This window comes from Tubulanus polymorphus, chromosome 4, assembly GCF_964204645.1.
Source record: "Tubulanus polymorphus chromosome 4, tnTubPoly1.2, whole genome shotgun sequence".
Lineage (NCBI taxonomy): Eukaryota > Metazoa > Nemertea > Palaeonemertea > Tubulaniformes > Tubulanidae > Tubulanus > Tubulanus polymorphus.
This window is the reverse complement of record NC_134028.1, coordinates 23551713-23572884: the sequence shown is the minus strand read 5'-3', so window position 1 is coordinate 23572884 and position 21172 is coordinate 23551713. Positions and strand designations below refer to the sequence as shown.

General features: G+C 38.8%; 2 protein-coding genes and 1 non-coding gene across 3 annotated transcripts; 2 read left to right on the top strand and 1 right to left on the bottom strand.

Annotated features, from left to right (window-relative positions):
• Positions 1–65: 65 nt before the first annotated feature.
• Trnal-uag (transfer RNA leucine (anticodon UAG)) lies at positions 66–147 on the top strand. Its single transcript has one exon. It is a non-coding gene; the product is annotated as a tRNA-Leu (tRNA).
• Positions 148–1152: 1005 nt separating this feature from the next.
• On the top strand, positions 1153–11433 carry LOC141903539 (centrosomal protein of 112 kDa-like). Its single transcript, XM_074791680.1, has 27 exons — positions 1153–1220; positions 1868–2079; positions 2267–2333; positions 2420–2537; positions 3008–3055; positions 3399–3629; positions 4163–4229; positions 4319–4371; positions 4797–4868; positions 4968–5054; positions 5145–5244; positions 5817–5935; positions 6010–6153; positions 6510–6664; positions 6989–7118; positions 7659–7751; positions 7842–7901; positions 8176–8255; positions 8580–8715; positions 8802–8909; positions 9019–9201; positions 9674–9904; positions 9996–10058; positions 10262–10314; positions 10395–10491; positions 10570–10725; positions 10940–11433. Exons 2-27 carry the CDS (start codon positions 1971–1973, stop codon positions 11078–11080), a joined length of 2901 nt encoding a protein of 966 aa, XP_074647781.1. The 5' UTR covers positions 1153–1220; positions 1868–1970; the 3' UTR covers positions 11081–11433.
• Positions 11434–12158: 725 nt separating this feature from the next.
• LOC141904575 (F-box and WD repeat domain containing protein 10B-like) lies at positions 12159–21148 on the bottom strand. Its single transcript, XM_074793188.1, has 10 exons — positions 21049–21148; positions 20272–20814; positions 19114–19595; positions 18473–18708; positions 16988–17191; positions 16560–16681; positions 16188–16336; positions 15818–15960; positions 15235–15393; positions 12159–14665 (listed from the first exon to the last, which is right to left on the bottom strand). Exons 2-10 carry the CDS (start codon positions 20807–20809, stop codon positions 13015–13017), a joined length of 3684 nt encoding a protein of 1227 aa, XP_074649289.1. The 5' UTR covers positions 20810–20814; positions 21049–21148; the 3' UTR covers positions 12159–13014.
• Between the last annotated feature and the right edge of the window lie 24 nt (positions 21149–21172).

Genomic DNA, 21172 nt, shown 5'->3' with positions numbered 1-21172 from the left:
TGCAATTTACGCGTGCTAGTAATTGTTGTTTTATATTAAATGTCTGTTTGCATTATTAATAACTAGGTAGCGTGGCCGAGTGGTCTAAGGCGCTGGTTTTAGGCACCAGTCTAGAAATAGGCGTGGGTTCGAATCCCACCGCTGCCAAGATGTTTTTTTATTTTTACCTTAATCTAGACAACTCGATATGAAGCTCACGGTTTCTTCATAAGGCATAGTTCATATTCAGGAGCAAGTAATTTATACGAGGAGATGCAATAGGTTAGTGGCCTCTCGTCGGTCTCAGAGCAGCAGATCAAGTGGCTATTCGACATACTGACCCGTATGGATAAATCCGAAGGCTATTCGTAAAACTCCGCAAAACTAATCGGGTCTCCGAATTTCTGACGTAGATATTTTTGTTATTCTTTAAAAAAGTTTTCCGAGGGTGTGATTTATTCTTTAAAAAAGTTTTCCGAGGGTGTGATTTTCCGAGGCCGAACTACACAAAGAAACTTGAGAAATAAATTATTTAAAAAAAGTTTTACCTCCGCTGACGAGGTCCGTACTGATATTTTCGGATATTGCTATTTTAGAATCTATTTTGGCGGATCTTGCTTATTATTACAAGCGACAACAGATCATTGTGTTTGCAGGTTTTTTCTGGAATGATGGACCTGGCCGCGGGCGCGAACATGTCCATAATTCTAGATTCTGACGGACACGGTGCCATCAAAAGTAAACAAAAATCAGTCAATCTACTAATCCAATAATTTATTCAAAGTTACAAAAAGCACCCAAGCGAGTCTAATTTTTTTTTTCAAGTTTAAAATATGGAACAACATCCTCGGTGCTGGCCCAGACCGGCCTCGTGCCCTCTCAATGGGTCGCCCGGTTGGACTGCTGCCCTCATTTGGATATTATGAGTTAAAAGTATTTTGTATTACAAATGTAATTCATTTCGTAGAATAGTGCGTTTGAGAAAGTGTTTTAGCGATTAAATTGAATAATTCCCAGATGGATACTAAGTGCCGTAACACGAATATTCCCCGGTTTGATTTGAGAGCACTGCCCAATTTGGATGTTCAGATTTTGATATTCTCGGAGCTACCCATTATTGGTCCGGTTCGGTCCGGTGCGCATGCCGATCAGTTTCGTGAGTTTGTTTACCAGCGGAAAACGGCGAAAGTTTTGAAAAGTCTGCGGTCTTATATTTCCTCTTACTTCTACTACTCCAACAGGTAACATTTATAACTTGGAATGATTCATTATTTTGAAGAAGGACACTTTTATTGCTGTGTTTTGGACGCTGTGTTTGAACTGAGAGAGTAATTGATCGATGTCGATGACGATATGTGCCCAAACGCGTCCCATTTTTTCGGGTTTCCAAGTTCAATTCTTTTTATTGGCAGGTCTAATTAGTATTATCTTCGCTGTTGTTACCCGTACGTGACTGTACGGTGATTACCAAAGGTTAGCCGTATGTGAGTACGTTGTTGGCGCATACACAATACAGTAAAGGTAGAATTCTGACTTGCAATATTGGGATTTGAAACCAAATGAAAAAAATCCAGCGGAAGTCCACATTGCTTTACCCACTGAGCCACAGAACTCAACTGCAGGGTTGACAAAAGTCAATTTACATATAGCCTCACCTAACCCTAACCCTATTCATGCATACACGTACGTAGATTATTATTGACGCATGCGCAGGGAACTCACGTACGTCTAACCTGTTGTGGAGATTGCCACACGGGTAACAACTTCGTATTGTCTTACCAACATCTATAAAAAATCCCAACCCTTCACGTCATTATACTCAACTCTACGTTGCTCAGCTCTCAGATTCGTTTATGAATTTTTAAAATTGTGCGGATTGTAATTGTAGATTATAGAAACTACAGAACAGCACTCAGCAGCACAACTCGGTCTCAGGAGTTCAACTGAAGATAATACAACACTAGCTAGAAACAACACTCTGCAGACTCACGATGGCTTGCAGTGAAACTGATGCTGAAACAATATTACAACTCGACAATGAATTTGAACAGTATTTAGCTGAAATGAAACCTCACGTGCTTCGATTACCTCATAAATCTGGTTTGTAGATTTTCTTAAGTTGGAGAATTTTGGGAGCTCGAAAGTTGGCTGGAGTTAACCAGTGAGTAGTTCACTGTTTATATATATCTATCTGCCAGGTATCTTCAACCAACTTTTGAGCAACTGGTCCCTGATCTTTATTCCAATGATATAGAACTGTTTGAATTCATCCTTGGATCTTTTTCAGAATGTCAAAGATGTGCACTATGGATTAAAAAACTGTGCGAGCAGTGTGTCCCTGGAATAACCGGCCGGTATGTGTGTGTGTGTGTGCTGGAATACAAATCCGTCAATTTGTAGTAAGACGTTTGTATCAGCCAAATGTTTATTTTCATTTTAGTAAAAATCGTAATCTCTACTCGCAACTGCTGTTGCACATGTTGAAGAAAGGCACCCTTGAAGGTCCGTTTGTGACGAGGCCGGAGGAAGGTCCACTGGCCACACTACCTGCGTACATGGTAAGTTTTATTTTATTAAGAGGCAGGTTTCGTTTGAACATTCTAGTTTAGGAATAGCAATTCCAGATGATTACAAACTCTCTACCGGTCGTATCTAGCCTATCAGGTTTACAAATTATGCTTTTCAGGAGCACGGTGCTCCGTATAAAATTTCAGTCAACCAGTTTTTAACGACTATTTTTTCCTCGCAGTAAAGCCTAAATGGAACAATTTGCCTAAGTTTCCATATATTCTGGTCGAAACGCACGCGCCAGAAGAGAATTCCAGGATCAATAGAGACTAATCAAAACCTTCCTAAGAAATCCGTTTTTGTTTCTCTCTTAAATCGATTACAATTATTATGTAGATGTATTTTACGCTAATTGAAAGGCTCGAATCTAAGCGACGTTACGTTTATCAGGTATCGTTTATCTCTAGTGAATTCAGTTGTAGATTTTTTATTTAGTTTTGTTCGTTTTATGTTATTTCAGTCTATTTATTTCGACGAACCTGGCAACGTTAAGGGTCCCGAGGAGCAGGTTAGTTTCAGTTTGATTGTTTCAAACACTTTTTTGAAATAAGGTGTTTTTACCAATAATAATGTTTTTACCAATTCAATTTCTGAATCAGTAAGATATATACAATATCTTGATGTAGAATCCCATAATTGTTGAAACATTAAAACGTTTATCTAAAATACTATAAATATTTCAGACTAGCACCTTTCTTCAGTTAAAAAAAAAAGACTAAAACTGAATAAAGGCGGTAGTAACCACCTGAAATATATCTATATTTTCGTTAAATTTTCAACAATTGTGAGATTTTGCATTTGATTTAATTTCAGTATACAACACGAAAGACTGCATTACTTTTCTATTTCAGCTACCGATTATATCTCGAGTACCGGACTGGGTTTCGGATTTAGGCGATGGTCAAAGGTCCGGCAGCGACGGGGAGAGACTAGCGAAATCGCGATCTCCGACGATGGGTAGACGAACCCAGTCGGCCACGAGACTAGCTATGACTGGCAGTAGATCTCCGAGTCCGACAACCAGATCGAGGTCGAGATCTCCACGATCAAAACTTTATGGAGAACGCGTGAAATTTTCGAAGGTAAGAAAGGTGGCCTATGACTTGGATATCAGGGAATCAGGTCAGGGAATTTTGTAAAGAAGGGCAATATGTAAGGATCGCTAGATCGTACTTTAACCCTTTCAGTGCGTCTACACCGCAGTGCGGTGTATTAGCAAAATCCATCATTGATTCGTAAATTCATAATTGATTTGATTAGTAATTACTAATTATCTCTCTTGAAACATGGCAGCACCTGTCAAACATAGTGAAATATTAGTAACTAACGATATACCGCGCCGCGGTGTAGACGCACTATAGTGCTATTCCCGTTATTCAACACACTAGGGTGGAATTTTTCAAAATCTTCAAATTATCCTTAGCACTATAGGGTATTAATTAGCCAGCACTGAAAGGGTTAAATCAAACAGTTTCCATCTATGTTTTACATATTTGACTGCGTTAATTGATTGGATTCTTAGCAGATCAAGTGACTGTTTGTCCCGCCATCTGATGGGATGGCTGGTATCGCAGTAAATCCATGATTGGCTAGATTTTGAGATTTGTTCTTGCAGGATGACGCCCCGGTGGTTCGAAGAAAAGTTTTCCAAATTTCCTCGGATGAGGATGAAGCTGTTGAAGGTAAATTCATACATTTCAATGCTGCACATTACAGCCCTTACCAACAACAGCATCAGTAATAAAGCGAATATTTGTTTGCCGTATTTTAGTTGCACCTACTACCAGAAGACATTCTCACTCTCCACGTAAACTTCTTAACCCGGTAAGTAACTATACTATAAGTATGCTGACAGCTAAGTTTACAAAATCAGAAAAGTCAAGTAAAATGTGTGAAAATTCAAGAAAAAATATTTAGTTCGGGGGGATCCAGGGCTAGGTTTCATAGATGTGGAAGAGAAATAATCCCTGGAAATATTTTGAAATTCATCAGTTATAACCATGCTTTCTCATTGTTACTATGGTGGTTGTCACCCAGATTAAGGATTTACCCCTTTGAGTAACTTTGATACTCAGTCTATGAAACCGGGCCCTGGTATTTTGATGTGAAAAAAATATGAAAACTTTGATTATTAGTTCGGGGAAAAAATTTGAAAAAATCCTGGTATATTGATGTGAAAAGTTTGACAATTTGACTCTGTTGTATAACAACTATCGCTACTGATTTCTGGTCTAATTGTTCCGATTCAGGCTGGAGATACTTTATCATCGCTGAAATCGTACCGCGATGAACAAAGTCTCGTCAGGATTCACGAGAAAGAGGTACGAGAAATATCAAATACGAGTGATTGCGAAATCTTAACGAAAAATTTGAATCGGTCACATAATAATAAAAGTTGTCTTTTCTATCGTACGATGTAGTTGGAAATGAAGACAAAAATTTTGGAAGCTAAGTTTCACGAAGAGAAATTAAAGCTCCAACAAAGACATGATACTGCAGTTCAAAAGGTAAGATTTTGAATTTCATCACCAGTTTAAAAACCGATTTTGATGCGAGTTTAGCATTAAGATCCTTAAAATCTTGTGTCCTATTTGTAGATCCTTGATCGTAAGAATGCCGAAATCGAAGATGTGAAAGGTCACTATCGCTCGAAGGCGAAAGATCAAGAGGATAGTTTGTCTAAAATGGAGCGTAAATGTAAGTTTCATTGGTACTGAAATGCTACGATATGATAATCTCGATGATACTACTCTGTCCGCGTTGGAACGACAGTACGAGAAAATCCCGAGCATTAATGAAAAAGACGTCGACTTGATCCTAATAGTCATCGTCAGGAATACTGGTATTATTTTACTAATTACAGGGTTCCTGGGGATGATAAGGGAAATCGGGGGGATTTAGGATTTCAAATTCTGGTATTTTCTCGTGGAAATCGGAGAATTCTGAGATTGAAGATTCTCGGTCTTGATCAATTTCATGCATAGTTCTTGCGATGAATTATCTAAAACACAGGGGCGAGTTTTGTAGACTGGTATTATCTTTAACCGGGGGCTAACTCAATTTATATGCAACTGAGTTAACCCCTGAATTAAAGTTGATACCAGTCTATAAAACCAGCACAGGCATTTATGACATGTTTTCATATGATTTCTTTTTTTGGTGTGGATTAGTAGTTAACCCCTGAATTAAAGTTGATACCAGTCTATAAATCCAGCCCAGGCATTTATGACATGTTTTCATATGATTTATTTTTTTTCGGTGTCGATTAGTGCATGCCTTGACGAAGGAACTATCAACCGTCAAAGACAACAAGGAAAAACAGATAACAGATCTGAAGAGAGCGATTGAAGAAACTGATATAGCTAGACGTACAGAATACGAGCAAAGGGTATGAAACTCGCGGTTATTCGTCATCTGTTGGAAAGGTTAAAATGTGTTACTTAAATCGTACTTATTTTCCAGTTACAAGACGCCGTTAGTGAGTTCGAACAGGAGAAAATTGATCTGCAGAAACAGCACACTGCGAACATACAAGAATTACTCGAAGATACAAACGCAAGACTCCAGAAGATGGAAGATGACTACAGCCTTCAGGCTGCGCAGACCGTGAGTAATCGTTCTCGGCTAGTTTGAAATTATCAAGGAGTTAGAACGATAACCACACTCAAACGTGGTGAACAGATAATAAGATAAAAACCCACTATCTACAGATTAAAAGAATTTAAAAACAAGAATTTATTTATTCAATCTAAATATATATAAGAAACGATCTCACCCTAGAGATCATCGTCAGGTGCGGATGACGATGATCTCTAGGGTGAGATCGAAACGTCGTGTCTTATATATATTTTAGATTGAATAAATAAATTCTTGTTTTTAAATTCTTTTAATCTGTAGATAGTGGGTTTTATCTTATTATCAAGGAGTTGACTGTGAGTGACCGGCAAATTTCTCTGTTGTAGAACGCGGTAATTAAAGAATTAGAGGCCCGGGTTCAGACGTTGACGGCCGATGCTGAAGTGACGACGCAACTGAAAAATCAACTCGAAAAAGAGAGATCCGATCTTCAAATGAACAACGAGAAACTGAATTCTGATTTACTGGACACTCAACAAAAGTAAGTTCATTATGGAAAATCCTTCAACGCTCGGTTTATACAATCTAGAGAGTATCTTCTTGGATTACAAGATCCTCCATCGTCGGAATCCCAGTTTCCTGGTTTGTCCTTGATTTAAGATTCCGATCAAGAAAACATAGGAAATAATTTGGTCGATAATTAACAGAATTTCTCATCCTGTCCGGGAAAGTTTCATTTCAAATTTTCGTTTTGCAACGAAAAATCTAGTACCTTTCGGGATACTGCTAAAATCGAGCCCTGTTATGCATCCAGATATCGTCTCTGTTTTCTGTGTGTGCTGATGGTAGTTGTTTTGTTTTACAGGTTGTCTTTGTTGGAAAGAGAACACAAACGAAGCGTCAATGATTTCGAAACGGAGATACGAACGTCTAAAAACAAACACGACGCTCAGTTTGAGTTCTTGAAACAAGAACACGCTTTAGCAGCTGCGAAGGTATTTAATTCCAATTCATCTTTGCAGGGTTCAGATTTATGTGGAAAATAATGCGAAAAATCATGAAAATGTATGAAAAAGTTTTGTGAAAATATTTTGATCCCCTCTTGATACCATATTCTGTTGGCTCAGAATTTATACAGTCGCTGTGTTGGAATTTAAGAAATTTCATTCCAATCTGTTCAGATTGTGAGCAGTGATTGTATATATAGTTCCACCTTGTTGTGAAAAAAATGTGAAAACTTTGTGAAAAAAGTTACAAAGATCCTGGGGCAAGTTGCTCAAGAGTTGGTTAGAGTTAAACAGTGGATAGTTGACATAGTGACAAAAGTTATCGTAACTTTGGTACAAGTATTTATCCGCCGGTTATCTTGAACCAACTTTTGAGCAACTGGTCCCTGGTGTTTTGTTACGAAAACAGAGGTAAAGGAGTTGAAAATCTACAGTTCATCGACCTGACGACCCCCTCATCGAAATTCTCGTAAATAGTTTTGCTATTTTGAACTGAAACTGATGCTGTATTTGTGTTTGCTTCGACAGTCTGCTGATATAACGGCCGATTTAGAATCTCACGTGGCTCATTTGAAACAAGCGATGCAAGAATTAGAAAATCAACGAACGCGACAAATCAGGGTTTGTGCACGAATGATTTCATCGCTTGGACGAACGATGTCGGTGAAACGACGATGAGAAAATATCGCGATTATTTTTCTTTTTTTTTAGGAAATGGAACAAGTCCAACAGCAAGACAAGTTACATCTGGAGCATTTACACGAGAAAAAGGTACCGTTGTCTATCTGAACCTATCATACTGAATTTCCAATTGTTTTCATTGAAATATTGAAGATGAACGACTATAGATTAGTTATTATTGACATTTCGAGTAAAATGCTTGCGACCATCAGATATTTGTTCTTGATTTCAAATGAATATGAAGATGGGTAAAGTCATTGTACTTGAAACATCAACGTAACTAATTTTCAGTTATTAATCCTCAATATTGCGGGTCTTTTATAAACACCTGGTCTTCAAGCTGACTTATTTGTCGTTTTTGCAGATTAACGGATTGCAGAAAGAAATGGAACAACAAGACCAGGAATCTCAAAGAAAGATTCGTCGTTTAGAACTAACTGTTAGGTAAGTAGAGGCATCTTTTATGTATTGATTCTCAAACGTGTGGGTCAGGGTGACTGCTGACCTGGAAAACCTGGAAAACTCTTACTCAGGGAATCTGATAAATCTTAAAACTCAGGGTATTCAGATAATGCTATTGATCACGTGTTTCTTTATCAATATGTGTTTTACGGAAGAATGAAAGAATTCTAACATTTTAAACTTAGAACTTCTTTAGGAATTTTTGTAATCACATGGAAAAATTGAAGAAAACTCAGGGGATTTGTAAACGGGCGGAAAGTGGCCACCCTGTGAGCGGTTTTACATATGGATTTCTTAATATTGTAGAGAAAATGAAGAAGAGATACAAAGATTGAGTGAACAGAACAAATTACAAGCGCAACAAGCAGAACAGGCTTTAGAAGAGTTTAAAACTCAGGTCGAACGTAATTCAGGACGTATGTACGACGACATGAAACATCAGGTATGAAACACATTTCACTATCTAAACAGCGCCTCCCGACAGACAGAATTTTAGATTAAAGGGTTATAACTTTACGCGGTGTTTAGATGGAGATGGTTGAGGCCGATTTAAATAAATCAAAAGAACTACGAGAGAAACAATCGCAAGAGTTTAATCGACGAGTTGAAGAGATAAAACAGAAACACGAACAAGAGGTAATCAGTGCTTTATTTACGAATTCGATGAAATAAGAAATAGTTTATAGTCAGCAGTATTAGAACAGCTGAATCTTCACAATAGATAATTATGGTTATTCATTTTTAGATGGCAGCTTTAAAAGTTCAATTTGAACACGAGCGTTCACAGTTGATACACAATCACCACACAGAACGTGAACTATTTCACACCGAGCACGAGCAGGAACTCGCCAGTTTGAGGGAACACTTCACGATCGAGAAAACCGAAATCGAAGAACGTTCGAAAAATCAACGAGATCGCGATTCGAAGGTGGGAAAACTTGAGATATTATCTGTGAATCAGTGGTCAGTTGCTCAAAAGTTTGTATAGGGTCATCCAGTGGATAACTGACATAGTGACAATTAAAAGTTCATTGTAACTATGGTATTTATCCGCTGGTTAACCAACTTTTTGAGCAACTGGCCCCAGGCCCCTAACAACAGATCAGGGAATTTGGGATGTAGGGTATGTCAGGGAATTCTGGCTCTTTTCTTGAAAATCAAGGACGAATCTGGGAATTTTTGTTGTTCTTGTGGTGAAAAATCTTATTATTCAATCCGGGAATATTTGGTCATGGGTCAGGGTAATATCAGGGATTTTGGATTCCCTGATCTGCAAGAACCCATAACAGTGATTTACTGTCTATAAGCTTCAAGAAGGTGACTTTGGCCATAAACTGTAAATTGAGTGTTTATAGGGTACAATGAGCCTGGATCTTCACTAAATGTGTCGTTGTTTTCAGATGATAGCCGAGTTGGAACAAAGCGTGCGTCAGTTACGCGAGGAGGTCATGCAGTCGAATCAACTCCGCAAACAGCAACTCGTCGAACTCGGTTTATTACGAGAAGAGGAGAAACAGAAAATACAACGCGACCACGAGTCGCAAATCAATAAACTACGCTGTCAGTTAGATCAACAACGTATCGATTTACAGAAACAACACAGCGTCGAGATGGAGAGAGAACTCGAAAAGGTATCCATTGAGATACTTCTCGGTATATTTTTCGATTCGATGTTTCGTAGTTTAAAGCGACTGAGTTATTCGATTTTGAATCTGTTTTCAGACGAATAACAGACTTAGAGATATAGAGAAAGAATACTCACTCAGAAATCAGAAAGCACTCGAGGTAAGAAAGAGACTACAGTCAAACTTGCATACATCGTCATCGTATAAGTTGTCAAATCAGTTAATTTTTAGTCCTAATTTGCATTTCCAATTCATTTTCACTAAAATCTAAGTCGTCATTTGGATAAGTCACATAATGATTGTCCATTGACCAAAACAGACGACTTTGACCGTAAAATTCATCTTATGCCGTTGTTATTTTAGACGATATCTGAATTGAATTCGACTGTTGATCATATGAGACAAGAACATAAAAGGTAAGTGCTATTCGCATATGCCGGCGTTGTGTCTTATTCAATCAAACAACTTTTAATGAATTCAAATCGTTATTTTCTAGTGAGATTGTTCAAAGAGAACAACATTTCCAGGAAGTTTTCGCTAAACAGGAAGATGACAAAAGATCTTTGAATCGTCAACACGCTATTACACTGCAGGTACGTTCATGATTTCCACGAGAACGAACAAGTCGTATGAAGAGGTCACTGTTACCAAGACTTGTTTAATTCTTTCAGAGTCTGCAAGAACAACTAGAATCGCAGCACTCGTTGGTGCAAAATCTGGAGCGTAAACTTCAAGAAATGGACGTCGACCACGAACATAAAATGATCCATGTTAAAATGCTGTACGAAAAGAGAATAAAAGGTCTTTTGCCGGTCGCGATGCAAAAGGTACTTATGTTTCACTGACTGATAAACCGATGCATTCTTTGTGTAGAAGATAATGAATAATCCTATAATTGATAATGTCTTAAGTTTCTGACAGAATGACGAAGATATCATTAATAGTAGAATCATTCATTATAGTACATATTGGTATCTTCATATAAGTGAAAATTCTAAATAAAGGGATATGAGATGAAATATGTAATATATCTTTTTTCAGGATCTTGAAGAAACCATCATATCACTGAAGAGCCAAGTGAATTCGTTACAACAGAGATCTTCGTTGTTACAAGATGAGCTCGATCGTAAGGATGGATACCTCGGACCGAGGCACTCGTCGCCCATTAAATTAACTTCTTAAACGCTGTACTATTGCATTCAATCTGTGCTCACAAATCCTTGTGAACACATCGACTGTATCAGTATTTTATGATTGAAGAAAGCAGTTTTTATTTCGTGCTGTTTAGATGTAGGATGGATATGTCAGTAATGACGAAACATTAAGTAGGATTGGTTTTGGGTTCATAGTATTATTTATTACTGTATGTGGACTGGTTCCACTAGACTATTACATTCAGTAAATGCTAAGTAGATTCAGTAAATGCTAAGTAGAATTGTTATTAAAATTTTTATAGACATGTAGGTTCTTACTGAGCTAGCCGGCCTAGCTTTATTTAATGTATATAGATGTAGTTTATTTATTGCTTCCTAATAATTCCAGATGATTGATTAATTTAAGATTTTGATATGAATGTTTTATATACTGTGTCTGAGTAATTGTGTTCAAAATGACGATGATACGCTAATCAAAATTTTTAATAAAACGTTTCTTATATGAAATATAAGAATATTCCTGTTGTTGTTGTGGAATCTGCGGAGTTGAAGCTCCGATCTTTGTTGAAGGTTTGACTGAAGTTTATTCCCCAGATAAACCAATTTAGTTTGTCATAATTTGACATGGTTTGTAGCAAGTCTACTAGTGCTACTTTTTGAATTTGGTTAAAAGTTAGTAGACCTACAGGGTCAGTCTGTATGTTGAAGGTTATTGTGATAGTTTGACAAATGATGAGCTGTTACAATGTCATCTATCATGGGCGTAATTCTCTAAAAAAGTTTTTACCTTTTCCTGTGCTTACTTTTGGTTAAGTCTTACTTACCGTACTACAAACCATGTTATTTCTTCATTAAGGTACTATTGAGGTTCAGTGAAACTTTGTTAAGTCTAAGTCGTCTCAATGTTGAGTCCCAATCTATATTTCGAATTCAAATTTACAATGTCTAAGTCGTCATTTGGATAGTCATAATGAATGGTCCCAGCTGTGCCAACTTAACTAAAGCGGTTTGGACTAGAATATTCTGGATTCTAACTAAAATCTTGATTAATTTAAGAAACTAATCAAATACAGGTAAAATAAATAAACTTTAATTTCATTATGGTTACAAATATACGATGATAACATCATAAATTAGAGGACGGACGATTTATATAATGAATCTACAATACAACAAATATCACAACAAGTTTGTTTCTCATAGGCTTATGTGCTATAAGTCTGTAGCAAGCATAAAGGTCATGTGTATGTATTTTTATGTATGAAATATACAATATATATATGTATAAAATATATATTTATTTATCTAAATCAACTACATTACAAATAATAAGTTTTCTTATATACCCTGTACTCAATATTAACGAATAAAATATTATCTTCAGATACGTATCAATATAATATAATCTGTGTAAGATAGAGGTTGCTACAGCGTTAAATGGTTTTATGATACTTCTTTATGAAACTTAGTAATCTCTGTCTGGTAAAAACAAAATACAAAATTGAACTGATTTTGGAGTTTACAACACCTACCTACGCAGCAGCGGATCCAGGGGCCAATTTTAACGAACTTGTCTCATCCAAAAAAGATGGCGCTTCGATGTCCAAAAAGGCAATATTAGATCACTTCTGCACTGAGCTAATAAACCATATACAGGTACACCCAGCAGATCTATAGCACAACCTGAATTTGTCATATATCCAAAAAGGCAATATCAAACGTACTCCTGAATTAAAATGCACTAATTTTTTGTTTGTTGAAACAACGAAAAATGGCGCTCAAAAAATTTGATGGAATTGTACAAGTCCCTCTGAATCCTCCCCTGTTACTACCTACACTGACCCAAAATATCATGTTTTCATATTCTACTTTAATCCTACACGCATGGCTCCAGTCGAATCCAACCAAAAATTGATCGGTTAACCGGCCCCTGCTCTGTAAGAGTAGCACTATACAGTAAGATCAGTTAACCGCCGGTACAACCCGTGCTGTCGGGGTTTGACCTTTCGCTTTCATAAGCCACGCTTTACGTTTATCCTGCTCGCCTTGAATAACCTTCTGCTTTTTCTGCTGACGATACAAATTCGCGATATCGTGAAGATACTGTTTCTCCTGTTCGTACGTACGCAGTTTAAATTGGGCGTGGCTACGCATCGGATCGTTGTATTGATTGACGCCTAACAGAGCCGGTTCGCTGCTGCTACGACTGATCGACAGCTGCGATACGTGCATCGATTTCACTTTGTTTTTGATTTTTTCGATCATATTCGGCGGATACATCAACATCGGAACCATGTCCGCATCGGGCGGCGAAGGCGCCGTCGATTCCGGTCGAATCCGTCGTTTAGCTCTAACCGACGCCGAGCTAACGGCCGATTTCGAACTCATCGGACGTTGATTCAGACTCGACGAACCGCTGGTCGGTCGCCGCGCGAGACCCACAGCCGTATGAGGTCTCTGTTTTGTAACGTCGCTCGGCTGTCTGCTGCCTTGCGCGACGTTCACCGTATGCGGACGGATAATCTTTCCGCGAGGAATACTCGATTTAACCCTCATCGGATGAATGCTCTTGTAACGCGGCGAGCTATCGACGACTTCAAAATCGGTCGTGAACGTTTCCATCGCGGGTATCGGAGTCTTCGACGCGTTCGGTTCGTTATTCGCTGATTTCGGTCGGGTCGCGACCGAGTCGAGCTCGGTGATCGCCTCTTCGTCGTCGCTCGCCTGAGACCAGAAATCGGCGACGTTGATCTCGTTACGAGGAAGTCGCGCTCGAGTATCGAGTCGAGACGGAGCAGACGGAGGTCGACTGTGAAGCTTCGTCGCGTCGTTAATCGAATAGTTTTGATTTGATTCCGTATTTTTCGCGGCCGGTTCGCGACTTTGCGAGTTATGAATCGCGGCGACCGATAGATAGATAAAATCCGGCGGTGGAATCACCTCTTTCGCGCGCATCTGCGATCTAAGAATCGCTTTCGTTTCCGATAACGTAACGTTTTTACACTTGGGAATGTTCGGTTTTTCGAACGCCCACGAAATTCTCCGATTCGGTACGATAGGCGTGTCATCGTCGTCATGGATTTCAGAAGGCGCCGGGGCGATCGAAACGGATTGAGTTCGCGATTTAGCGGTCGCGACGCGAGATGAAGGAGGTCGCTTAGAACTCGGCGGTCGGGAAGTCGCGGTCGAAGGCGGTCGATTCTCATCGTCGCGAAGATCAAGCCGTTCGTCGACGATCCTCTGTTGCGATTTCGTCTTCATCAGCGGTTCTTTAGCCGATTCGGCGCGTCGTTGTTGTATCAGTTTACTACGCATCATGCTTTTCGCGCTGAGACTCTTCGCGCTGTGCGGCAACTGCTCGGCTCGTGGAGTCATCGCCGGACCGGTGAATACGGCGTCGTTTTTAGCGTGTCGCGTAATTTTCGTGTTTGTAGCTCCGGCCTGTTTCATACGCTGGGCGCGTATGTACCCGTACGGACGCTGGCGAACAGGCGCGTCGGAATAAGAGCCGTACGTGACGAGCGGAGGCATCTTATCGGTTTCTAACGTATAATCCCATTCAACCTCTTCGAAGTTTAACGTAAGCAGATTTATGTGCGTATTCAACGTTATTCTGTAACAAACAAGAATAATTCATATTAGACGATCATTTACAGATCTACGACCAAAATTAGATACACTAGAATAAGGTTAATCAAGGAGGCCAATTTTGACTTGGTTTTCCCCTGACTATTCCCTGAAATGCACGTTGTTTTCTCTGACTTGATCTGTTAAGAATCCAATCAATTGACACAGTCAAATATGTAAAACATAGAGGGAAATTGTTAGATTTTACGCGCGATCTAGCAATCTCAACAAATTTCCCTAATTTTTAGCTTTTCTTTACAAAATTCCCTGACTTTTTACGGAAAAGGAATTGCCCTGACTTTCCCCTGATTTCCAGATAAATGGCCAACCAATAAATTCAGATCATTGAGCAACGATGAAATTTATCTGCTGATTAGATCAAAATTATGGATTTAACTGATTCAGATTCAGGGGTTTGATATAATTATAGCTTTAACCCAAGTAGTTAATGAGTTATTATACCAGGAGGTAAAATGATGGCAAACCATGGAATCTCTTGAGACATTCGAAAACTATTTGATTAGTCAATGAAGGACATTCATCTCTACTACTTACCGATTGCCGATAGCTACCAGGCCAAGAATAGGATCGCTGCGACTATTTCCCCTCATGATTCTACAACATTGTCCCGTAATGATGTTCCATATACGAAGTCGACCATCGGCCGATCCTGATACGACCCTCAGATACATAAACTCCAAACACAACACTTCTCTGTATAAACATTAAATAGAATCCAATTTATGTATGCGTATAGTTGAGACTTTTTCCAGTCTTGGTGAATGTCATTGAGAGAAACCCACAATATCAATTGGAACAACTGTTTAAATTTTTGAATTGAATAAACTGGTTTTTCTTCTTTTAATGAATTATTAAGATGGGTGGAAGGATTCAACTCGTGACATAAGAAAAATTAAGAATAACAGGATCCAGTTCCACAGTCATGAGTTAGAGTTAACTCTGAGTTGAAATTAGTTCATTTTCAATGAGTTAACTCCGGGTCAAATCTTAACTCACAACTGTGGAACTGGGTCCAGTTGTCTAAATTGATATTGTGGGTTTCTCTTGAAATAGACTCTAATTTAGTTAATCGCTGCAATAGAATATAAAATAGTATTTATTATGTGAAATCATTTACTTTTGGTGCCTAAGCGCATTCAGACATCTTGCGTGTTCACCCTGAGCACTCCACACTAAAACATAGTTGTCTTTACTTCCAGTGACGATGTGCCAACGATCAAACTTGATACAAGTCACCGGTCCGTGGTGTCCAAGCAATACCTACAGAGAGACATAATTCATGAAACTATTCTTCATCTAATCTCGATTTATCAGCCAGTTATCTTAAAACCAACTTTTGCTCAAAAGTTGGTTAAAGATAACTGGTGGATAAATAATGTGGGTAACAATGAGCTTTTAATTGTCGCTATGTCAACTATCCACTGGGTAACTTTTGAGCAACCGGCTCCAGAATTCAATCTCGGTACGAAAGCCGCCAAATGATATACCTTGATTAGATTTCCATTTTTAAGATTCCAAACTTTAACTTTTCCTGCCTCACATCCTGTTACGCACATGCTACCACCGATAGCCGCTGCACTGATCGCTGCTTTGTGACGAAATGTACGCTGACATTTACCACTGGATAAATCCCACACTGTAATCAAAAGAAAACACAAATATTCAAACTCACATGCTTAGGTCAGTTTGACTCCAAATTTGTATTTTCAATTAATTTACCAAGATTAAGTCGTCATTTGGATACCTGTCATCAACATAATGATTGTCCTGTCACAACTACGTATGATGACTTGTATATGAGAAATTAATTTCGAGATCCAGGATTTCAGGTCAGTGTACCGAGTGGAAAAAAGACTAACCTTTACAAGTTGAATCCTTCGAGCCCGAAACTACAAGGTCTTTATACATAGCCAAACAAGAGACCGTCCCCTGATGACCGCGTAAAATCTTCAGACATTGTCCGGTCTTAATATCCCAACATCTAAACGGAGAGTAAATCATTAGTTTACAGTATTACGAGAGCCAATCCAGAATTTTTAGAGCTAGATCTAATGTTCCCTGTGTGCTGGGATTTAGAGGGTGCATTCATTCTTAAGTGCATAAAGGATGACAAATGCTAAGCTTACAAGTAAATTTCATTTGATAAAATCACATTTACTCATAATTGTATGTTAATATCAACTTATGTACAGACGCAGTAGAGTTTTTCAGAGGGCTGGAGATTTTTAGATGGGGGCCATTACCCTCGTAGAACCTCTAGCTGAGAACGCTGAGAAACTGGTCGTACCTGATACTAGTATCGTAGCTGCCACTGAGCACGAACCCTTTAGATTCACACATGTGTAAACACTTGATAGACCCGGCGTGTCCGTGTACGGTCGGCCCGACTGTTCGTCCTGTCACGTTATCTAAGAATCGTACTTTTCGATCGTTCGATCCGATCGCAATCAACGATCCACCGTCAGTGTGGAAAACACGGTTCGGATCCTCCCTGTAAGATATCAGATTGAATATGCAACTGTAACCGAAACATTGGGTCTTTTTTTTCGAATTCCATAAACAATGATTCAAATGTACATGTAGTTTCATCATAATCTTTCAACAAAAAATTTCTTGAATTTTTCCATTTTTCAGACCTTTCATTTTTCTTGACAAAACCTGTACTCCAAGTATTTTAAAAAAAGGCCTTGAGATCATATTAAAACTAAAATGTCTAATTTCCCGAGATGTAGGAGTCATAATATTTTTTTCTTTTCTCTTTTTAAGTAGCAATGAAATGTTTTAGGGAAATAATAGCAGCTGTTTTTGTTATTTTATCGTTAATAAACCGTCTTCATTTATGCAGTATTCATAATGATTAACTATAAAGCCTGTTATTTCTGACAGCTACCCGCTAGTATGTTTACAAGCTTACAGAAACACTAATGCATTTTGATCTTTCTGAATAGAATTATTCAAGAACCGTGCAGTTCGATTATGAGCCGATAATTGACATAACTGCGGGGTGCATGAGCTTTCCGTAATTGGCTCGGCGATAATTCAATCTTCGTTTATAATAGCAATCTACGTGAAATTATTCGAGTAGCCACAGAAACCAGTAATCACGTTCGAAATCTATAATGACTTATTGTTCGAAATTGGGGTGGTGACACTTCGTGATATTATGTATCGAAAAACTTCAGACCGCGCAAAATGAGGTACAATGGCTATACTAAACATAAATCGTTTATTTGCCGAAATGTGACTCGAAAAAAAATAACGTTAGGATTGAATTGTTAGGTTCAAATGCAGATCAATCAAAGCATTGCCCTTTTACACCAGACAGAAAACCTTTAAACTGGCCCCTGGTCAGTAAACGGTAAACAATTCATTCAGAAAAAGAATTCACCTCTGATTCAACCACATTACACATTACATGTTGATACAGAATCGATTCATTAACAATAGAATCTTCAATAGTGAAAATGCTCAAATACGAAATTTCATATTTGTATAACTAATTAAAGTTCAACAAAGACCTACTTAAACTGGAATTTAACACTAGACAGCCCTTGCCTCAGATCTTGCAGAACCAATCGATTCTCTCCAAGGTAGCAAATTCTGGGACAGTCGGAACAGGAATGGGTCTTTATCACAATGAATTGAAGACGATATGTAATATAGAGAGAATTCCCAAAATCATGACAAGAGACCAAGCCAGAAAATGTTTCCAGTAAGCTAAGAAAATAGCGAAGAACATAGGCCTATGAGTAAATATGACCGGAAAACTTACACGTTGTTAACGACCATGATATTATAGGCGCCGCAATAAACATTACGTTCTTCCATGATGACGTTACGAGTACAGATTCCGCTGTAACCCGTCTGAAAATTAGCTTCACTTTTGAAAGTCGTTTCGATGATGTTGTCGGTCGTTTTGATGACTTCGAGCGTTCCGGGCACCAAATTCGGCACGGGAACGTCCGTGTCCTGCGCGTACAGTGGATTGACACCGGCAGCTGCTGCCCCCTGGAGAACAACGAAAACAAAATTCACGACCCTGTGCCACAAACAAATTGCGCTTTAAGCGTTGAACTGTAACTGGTAGTCGATTTAGTCAAATCCACTAAATCGTGGTAGTTGGAATGAACACTATATGTTGAGGACTTATTTAAATGACGACTTAAGCTTTTGTTTGTAAGGACTAAAAAATAATGACGAAGTAATGTGAAGACTTATATCTGATGAAGACTTAAGCGGGTTTGACTACATTGACGAAATATTCATTTTAGGCAAATCCATTAAAAAAAAACTTTGAAATTTCAACTCGTTCGTTAACTGGGCTCGGTGTTATTCATGATATCGAAAATAACTATCATTCCTCTTTTTCCTGACGACGAAATTTAATTTTTTTTCTAAACGCGCGACTCTTACCTGCATCAGCATAACATCTTCCCACAGCTGTTGATTAACGAAGTGTTCCCTGTGAACTTCTTCAACGATCATTCTCCAGTATCGACTGACGCACAAACCGTTGAACAAACTTCCCTGATCCAAATAGCTCAATATATATTTCGACAGGTGAACGGGCAAACAGCGAATGAAGTCTTTATGTTTCGAAACGCCCGCGAACGCTTTAGCCGAACTCGGTAGGACCATGTTCGTCGGGTCGTGGATGAAATCGTCCAAGTCGATCGTCAAAGTGTCCTCGTTTTCGTCGTTGATGATGATACGCTCGACGTCGCCGTATTCCGATACCGGGTATCCGGAAGCGGATACCGACGGACATCGGTTTGATACATTGTTTATAAGCCCGTACTGAGGACTAGCGAGCCTCAGAAGTTCGTGTTCCGGGTGGTCTTCAGATTCGTAGGTGAACCGCGAGGAAGGTATCGAAGCAGCTTCTGTATATTCATCTAGAAATCAAATATGAAATGTAACAGGTTCATACAGGAGGCGGGAATTGTACAGGATATAAAAAATTTGAAAATTGATATTTTGCTACACTATGGCAACATTCTACACTAGCCTATATCTCATTCTGATCGGTTACTGATGTTGCGTATGTGCACTGAGGTGCTGGACTTGGAAAATTCAAGAAAGCTGAGGCGAAATTTGCAAAAATCATATATATATATTACACTGGATTAACAGATTATCGTCAACTCGGATATGAGCCCCTGTGGATCTACCACTAGACTGCCCGTTCGATTTGCCAGAGTTCATAAGTTCTAACTCATTATAGCCATCAAGCTAACCTTAACCCTTAAACTTAAACCTTCCGATAATCCCTAAATCTTAGTCAGTAACCTGACTGTGGTTTAGTTTCATGATCGGATATTTTCACAAACCACAGGTATAAGCTCATCCGATTATAAAAAGCTTACCACCAACGTATAGGTAACTAACTAGGCCTACCTAAATCTAATCCTGCCATAAAAATCTTACTTTTAAACCTAGTCTAACCCAATTATGAAATCTTATACGTTGTCGAAATAGCGTTTAAAAAGTTGCTGTATTGACAAAAATATTCACTTCCCAAAAATTGAGGACCTTGTCCATCTTTATTCGGCTATTCCCACTTGAACTTACCGATTGGAATACTAGAATGTGCATTTCTTTCAGATGACAGTAGAGTCCTCGCCAGCGTGCCGACACTAAACAGTAACGGCATATCACAGATTTTTAAAATACCGAGTACGAAGTTAGTTTTTGTCCAATAATTTGCTTTCATGAACCAATGAAATATTTCCACCAATTCGTCTTCGAGGTCCGCGATATCGAGAGCGTGGTCGCCGGTCATCGTCGGCTGGTCGACCTGTTGACTCGGTTTAGTCCGCGTGCGCGTGTACGTGTAGTCCTTACACAATAACGGCTGTAACAAACTCACCACGTACTCTAACAAGTCCACGCTTCGGAATCGGCGGACTAGTCCGTGGAGGAAGCGTTGTTTGGCCTGTGAACCGAAACGTTCGAACCACGCTATAGCGTTATCGAGATGAGCGATTATTTGACATGCTTCACAAGCGCCGCAGACGGTCGGACCGTCAGCGTTCTCGACGCAGCGTAAGTCAAACGCGCGTCCGATGTTGAACTCGAACGGTTCGCAGTTGTTCTCCGGATGTTTCATGATGCCTGAAAATAAAAAAAATAAATTATACATGATTGAAACTGAAATCTCATTGGGGCCTCACACAAGTCGGGGAAAAATATTTTTGTCAAGACCCCCGGCTGCGAATTCTTTTATTTAATAACATAACATAAACATTTCATTGAAATATCTTCTTATTTTTTCAGTTCAAAAAATTCTACATTTTAATCGAATTTGAGTTAGAATTTCATTTCAGTGTAAGGTAAGGTGAGCAGTACCTTCTTTTTACGCGGGTCTCATTAGTATATTAGTCTAATCGCTGTGTTTCGTGCAATTAGATCAATGTTGTTCTCAGGTTTCGTGACACTTCACTTCATACTTGTCAAAAATCGACCTCTGAGC